The sequence below is a fragment of the Electrophorus electricus genome, chromosome 6, assembly GCF_013358815.1.
Source record: "Electrophorus electricus isolate fEleEle1 chromosome 6, fEleEle1.pri, whole genome shotgun sequence".
NCBI lineage: Eukaryota > Metazoa > Chordata > Actinopteri > Gymnotiformes > Gymnotidae > Electrophorus > Electrophorus electricus.
This window is the reverse complement of record NC_049540.1, coordinates 14,370,622-14,377,892: the sequence shown is the minus strand read 5'-3', so window position 1 is coordinate 14,377,892 and position 7,271 is coordinate 14,370,622. Positions and strand designations below refer to the sequence as shown.

The following is a 7,271-nucleotide window of genomic DNA, read 5'->3' as shown; positions in this document are numbered from 1 at the left end:
GAAAAGAGGTGTATACACACACATACACACACAAAACTTTTAAACTAACTGCTCTTGAAATAGGGTTTAGAAAAAAGATACTGCACATTAACTCACACAATAACATTCAAATGGACTTTTTACAACAATGCATCCAAGAGGATTTCAATTAACATTAAACCAGAAATGAAAATTCAGTAGTCTTTGCAAAAAAGACCCAAGACAAGACATATTAGTATTTGTATAATTTAATTGCATGACTTAGGTAGGTGGCATACACATTCCTATTATTGTTGAAATTGTTATTATACATAATTGAAACTGAAATTGTAATAATTCCTAGTTGCTGGTCAGCAACAAGTTCTCATTTTTATCCCGATCTTGTCACTGAACTCCTCCAGAGGAACTATACTTCCCAGCAGGGACGGTAGACTCTTCCCACCATGCACCTCCTGGTGTCTCTCCTGACAATGGAGACCCCGCTAGGGCTGTGGTCCAGGCTTGCATCTCTCAGGATCCTCTCAGGCAGGCTCAGCTGGGTCCTTCCCAGAACCTTCATGCCTCTTCAGCATTTTGGAAGTCTGCCACTACGATGATCTTGGAAGCACCAGAACTCAGTGGGCTCTCTGCCAATCTTTCACCAAGAGTCTCCTGATCAAGATCTAGTTCTTCACTGTTGGCCTCTGTAAGTGCTTCCGATTGTAGGTTGCATCCAGACAAGATGGTGATGGTGAAGAAAATGGAAAAGATGGACAGCTTCATGATGCAGTTCTTCTTCTTTGGCTGTACTGCAGTTGTCTGTTGATTCTTTCACCAGTCTGTTTGACAGCATTGAGTTTTTGTCTCCTTATATACATCTTCAGGTAGAAGATGCCACGTTACCTTTGGATGAAGTGATTCATGCTTTATCTTTTGTCACGTTTTAGGTTATTAACCACAAATTCTTCATGTGTGTATGATGAGGCCACAAACAGTGCTGAAGTGTTTTGTTTGGTGGCAGCTTTTCTAAGATTACCTACAAGAACACTGCAAGTGCTCTATAGTTAAACAGTGGGGTTCCTTTGAGTTTGCACTGTCAAAAATGACATAATCCTAAAATCCTCAGAGAGAAACTATATGGGGGATTATGGACCTATTGACAATACTAGAATCAAGAAACTGCTACAAAAAGGTTATCAGCCAATTTGTAATTGGAATGAGTGGATGAAAGCACATTAAGAAAGAATGAATGAAAACTTGAGGACCAACAGGAAAAGACAGCACTAAACTTGTTCAGGAAGTCTCAGTTAGTCTTTATGAGTTAGCCATTCATTAAGACATTTTGCAGTTGTTCCATTTATAATCTAAAATGTAGAACCAATATAAAGGAGACTAAAGCGGTAATGGTAAAATGGTAGTTCTCATTTTCAAGAACATGAATAATTTCCATATTATGAACATATTTGTCTAAACTGACATTCTTTACCTGGAGATTCAGTTTTTCTTTTCAAGCTATTTTACAGATGAACACAGTATCAAGCTTGAGGCATTTTTGTGCCATAGACGTGGACTGTTAATAGTGCGAAACACTGATCCAAATATGCAGATTCTTCGGAAGCAAATGATCTTTCTGATAAATACTGTGTTTTGGAATTCATTCTCTGTTTGTTCATCTCTGGTTACTAGTTGGACTGTGGACGCCACAGTCCAGGGGTGATATGCAATACCTTTTCTTAATAACAATATGGCAAAATGTCCACTGAATTTTTCCTTGTCATATTTAAACAGATAAAACTTTTCCCATTGAAACACATTTGAAAATCCTATACATCCTTAATTTCAGACCTGCTACACTAGTTCAGACCCCATAATGACATAACTATATGCAGGTTTCTATTTGGATTAGTCCACATAAAACTAGACTTACTCTGCAAGCCTTAATGCTTGATCTTCATCGGCGCTTTCCTCAATGTGCGAAAGCAAGAACGCCCTGCTAAAACAACAGCCATGCTACTGCTCTCCAGTTAAAAATAACTCAAATAAACACAAATGGCAATTGAAAGGAATGTCAAAAAACCAGCCCAGTGGCAAGAAAGGCCACACTGCATTTTCCATACAATAGCAAATATAAGAAGAAAAGCCGCCATTGAATTAGAAGACGGGTGCTGTTATTTGGATGCATTAGAAGAGAAGTGCAGTTATTTGGATTAATTAGATGCGACTTCAACTGGATTCATTTACTTTTGGAGAGGAACATGAAAGGATAGAGTGGGCATTCTAAATATGCCTTTCTGCTACTGGGATTGTAAACATAATGTTTCATCACATTTGTCACAAAATCAAACCAGCTCACATTCCTTTTTCTTAGTTTGATTGAAGTGAACCCGACTGCTATTTACATCACATCTGTCTCACTGTTGGCATGTCCTCTGATCCTGAGATTCATCTATAGTACATTGCACATCAAATTTGCCATCTATCAAGTGCTCTCATCTGCAAGTGAAAGAAGGGAGATTGTGAGACAGAGAGTAATTAGGCTGGGGCCACAGGGACGCATCTTAGAGAGACTTGTCTAGTGCCACATCCAGTGCCACGTGGGACCTTACTAAACTCAAAATAAGTTTGCTTTCCAGCACACTGCTTATGTGCAAATGAACCTTCCAAGAAAGGCTAAATAATGTTACTTCATTAAATTTTGCAATCTTGTTTTAATATAAATATGGCAGTGATAGACTTTTGAAAGACTACAGTCCTGCAAGCAAGGAATAATGCTACTTACTATGTTTAAGAACATTAATAATAATAATAATAATAATAATCTCATATTTTACGAGTGGAGACCTGCGCAGGTCTAGGTTGTTCCAGGCCAGTGGTTTGTAATTAGGAGTTCTCATGCTGTGATTGTACTGGTGCCTGAGTCATTAAAGTCAGCACAAGAAGAAGATTAGGCTACAGTGTAACGAAAGGAGAAAATGTCCCATAACCCCACTTCATTACCACATTTGACCTCATCTTTCAGCACGTTTAATCTCAATCCTTACACTTGATGGAAAAGACTTAGTTTATGCTGTGTTTTTTTCTTTCCATATCAGTTTGACACAAAAATGGACATCAGTAAGCACAGTCAAATAAATTCAGTCGAAGGCAAACATTTTAAAAGCAGGTTCCTTGTATTCACATGTCCATTTGTAGTGTCCATTTGTAGAAGTGCATATGAAGGTCCAGTAGGTTGCATTGAGTGTGGTTCCTATTATTGTGTACAAACCTGAAAAAAAATAAATAAATAACCTAAAATTACTCCTGATCCAGACTTAGATATTTTGCTATTTCCATGCATGTAATGAATGGAAAATGAAAATGAAGAGGAAATAGGGCACAGTGAACAGGGGAAAATTACTTTATGAACCTATAGTCCACTGTTGTTTATTTATTTGGCTTCTAATGGAGAAAAAGAGGTCTCAAGACAACAGAAAACCATTTACCTGACACTTCTATCCAAAGCAACTTACAATTATGACTGAGTACAACTTGAGCAATTGAGGGTTAAAGGCCTTGCTCAGGGGCCCAACAGTGGCAACTTGGCAGTGGTGGGGCAATGAACCAGCAATTTTTACAAGTCAAGCACCTTAACCACTGAGCTAACACTTTCTTTTCTGCAATGAAAACATTGGATAATTATTGCATGGTGATTATGTTTCATCTGGCAACAAGTTATGTAACCCTAACTGATGCAGTGAGTAGCTTCTCATTTGTTCAATAACCATGTCAAAAGGCACATCCTGTGGTCATGGAAAAGATGTTAATCTGTTTCAGAAGGGTCAAATTATTGGCATGCATCAGGCAGAGAAAACATCTAGGAGATTGCTGAAACTTCTAAAATGGGGTTAAGAACTGTCCAACGCATTATTAAAAAGTGGAAAGACAGTGGGGAAACAACATCTTCGAGGACGAAATGTGGTCGGGAAAAAAATCTTGAATGATCACTTAAACGTGTCGTGAAAACAAATCGTAGAAAAACAACAGCAGAACTCAGGGATATGTTTAATAGTGAAAGTAAGAGCATTTTCACACACACAATATGAAGGGAACTCAAAGGATTGGGACTAAAGAGCTGTGTAGCCTTAAGAAAACCACTTGTCAATGAGGTTAAACGGCAAAAACGGCTTCAATTTGCTAGGGAGCATAAAGATTGGATCGTGGAGCAATGCAAGAAGGTCATGTGGTCTGATGAGTCCAGATTTACCCTGTTCCAGAGTGATGGGTGCATCAGGGTAAGAAGAGAGGCGGCTGAAGTGATGCACCCATCATGCCTAGTGTCTACCATACAAGCCTGTGGGGGCAGTGCTATGATCTGGAGTTGCTGCAGTTGGTGAGGTCTAGGTTCAACAATGTTATGTGCCCAAAGAATGAGGTCAGCTGACTACCTGAATATACTGAACGACCGGGTTATTCCATCAATGGATTTTTTTCTTCCCTGATGGCACGGGCACATTCCAAGATGACAATGCCAGGATTCATCGGGCTCAGATTGTGAAAGAGCAGTTCAGGGAGCATGAGACATCATTTTCACACATGGATTGGCCACCACAGAGTCCAGACCTGAACCCCATTGAGAATCTTTGGGATGTGCTGGAGAAGACTTTGCGGCAGTGGTCGAATCTCCTATCATCAATACAAGATCTTGGGAAAAATTAATGCAACTCTGGACAGAAATAAATGTTGTGACATTGTACAAGTTTGTGGAAACATTGCCACAATGAATGTGTGCCGTAATCAAAGCTAAAGGCCAGGCTAGTATATAATATGTTATATATATAGCCACAAATCATTCATTTTATATACTTTTGTTGGATGGCATGGGCTGACTAAAGTACTAACCCTTTTGTGTCCAGGCATGTTTTGGTTACTGTAGTCACAACAGCACACTGTGTGTTTAGATGTGTGTGGGGCTCATGCTCAAACTCATGTGCAGGTGTCCTGAGGACAGCTGTTGGCCATATGCTCATAGCCTAACAGAACCGGGAATAGAACAGTCAAGGAATCTGAACCATTACTCCCTGCTGCTATATTTATATATATATATATATATATATATAATATATATATATATATATATATATATATATATATATATATATATATAAAGCAAAAAGCAAGTTTTACTCAATGCTAGCTATTACACACACGTGTGTGTGTGTGTGTGTGTGTGTGTGTGTGTGTGCGTGTGTGTGTGTAAGCGTGGAGTAAAACACACTTTCTGCTTTTCTGCTAAACATATTAATGTAACAGGAAGAAAAACCTTTTATGCCCATCCATCTTGAGGTGATCCATCCATGTTTTAGAAATATGCATGAAACATCTTATTTGAACATATTATATAAAATTTCTGATGTGATGCATATCTCATGTAAACTTACCTGTGAAAAGCACTCTGATTATGGGTGACCCAATTAGTCTAATAAACCTACATGCTTCATCAGTCAGACTACAGGAAAGTACTTTATACTCCTCTTAAAGTAATGATAATCAGCTGAAATGTGAAACATTTTAACATCATCTGTAGGTTGTTTTATAGAGCAGGGCAGCAGAACTGGTTGTATTAGATGGTGATTATTTCATTTTAAAAAAGATTATTGTCTTAATGTGTGGATGCACATGATAAATGATAAGTTGTCATTATGAATCACAAGAAATTCAGTTTATACATATATTTTCCTTTATTTCCCAAATACATTCATTAGTTTTCAGTTGTCTAGTGTTACTAGTTACAAGTAGAAAATAAAATCACACACAGCGGGGGCTGGTTTAGTTTGTTCATTTGTCTTGATACCAAACAGTAATTGCATAAAAATTATTTAGGTGTATCAAATGGGATGTTTCAATCGATATCATGTTATCTTCTGAATCATCCCATAATCAAAATACCAGCAATTACATATGGAGACAGACTACCTTGATGTGGAGGTGAAGGTGACTTCTGTATCTTTGGAATTGCTGAATGGCTGTTCATCTTGTTCCTTCATTCTCTCCATTTTGATTTTGAAGTAGGGCAGAGGAAAACCTTCTTGAGGCGAGTGAGCCCCAGCCAGCCATAGCTTAAGGTGTTTGTGTGCTACAGTGAACCCCCCTGGTTAACAACCCTCACCTCTTTTCCCTTCACCGTCTGTTCAGAGGATTTTTTTTTGTGGGTTGGGGATGGAGGGGGGTGCTTTAACGCTGTCAACTCCGCTTCAAAAATGTGCAGAGCAGCTGACTACACCCCAGGCTGCCAAGCAAAACACACGGCCTGGACTCAGGGGCCTGAAGAACAGCTCCCTGGTCTCATTGGAGAGGAGACAGTGGCTCTCACATAACCCGAGCCCCCGCCCGGGCCGCGCCAGCAAAGCACGCTAAAACAAAACATGGAGGTCGGCCACTGGCTTTACGCTGGAGTGTTATTCCAGCTAGGTAAATACTGTGCCCCCCATCTCCCCGTGATGAATAGCACTTATTAAGGGCCTCAAATTTGATTATGTTGATGCTATTCGGCATTGGAGCGCACCTACATGGCTGAAAAGATTTCCCTTCCCATGCTTGTCAGTTCTGCTCTGCTGATAATCCAAGACAGACATGAATGTCCTCCTGAAGGTCAAAGTAAAGAGGGCAGGGTTGAAGGAGAAAGTAATTTCAGACGCCACAATTGTTCCGCACTGTTTGGACATCAGAGACACGCTTACTAAAGATCTTATTAACGGTTGGGGTTATCGCAGGACCTGCTGTTCATCTTCTAATGGTGGGCCTAATGGCATGACTACTCTGGCTTGCTTATGCCTACTTGAGACTTTAAATGGTAGTATTCATTCATTTTTGAATAATAGCATGTGCATGGGGCTTTGATTGAAGCCTCACTGTGGTTTTTAGAAACAGTAAGTTCAATTTCATGGAATGATGCATTTATTTACAAAACAACTTAATTGCTGTATTGATTCCTTTTGAAGGTAATTGAGGCTACTGACCATTGGTCCTTGAATGCAAGCTTTTGCTCTGAACTCACTTTACACCTTTATGAAAAACCTGTCGCTGCTGAATACTTTGTTGTCCTGAAAATGACCCTTTTTTAAAAATCTTGTGTGACATTGTTAGATTTTCAGGTCCTAGCTGTTGTTTTATGGCAGCTTATGGAATATAGAGGCTCTGACTTGTTTTTGAAAAGAGATATATAGGGAAAAATACGTTAGGTCAATTGAAAGTTGCAAGAGTCCAGCACAGGGTTTCGCCCTTGTACATACTAACCTACATTTCTAAAATACACACTAATCTTGCAGAAGCCTCAT

At 39.2% G+C, this 7,271-nt stretch overlaps 1 protein-coding gene across 1 annotated transcript; it reads right to left on the bottom strand.

The window, feature by feature from the left end:
- Positions 1 to 211: 211 nt before the first annotated feature.
- Positions 212 to 785, bottom strand: pmchl (pro-melanin-concentrating hormone, like). The gene is given in 2 exon segments (XM_027027355.2): positions 212 to 546; positions 549 to 785. Coding segments are annotated over 2 exon segments (354 nt in total). The 5' UTR covers positions 742 to 785; the 3' UTR covers positions 212 to 385.
- Between the last annotated feature and the right edge of the window lie 6,486 nt (positions 786 to 7,271).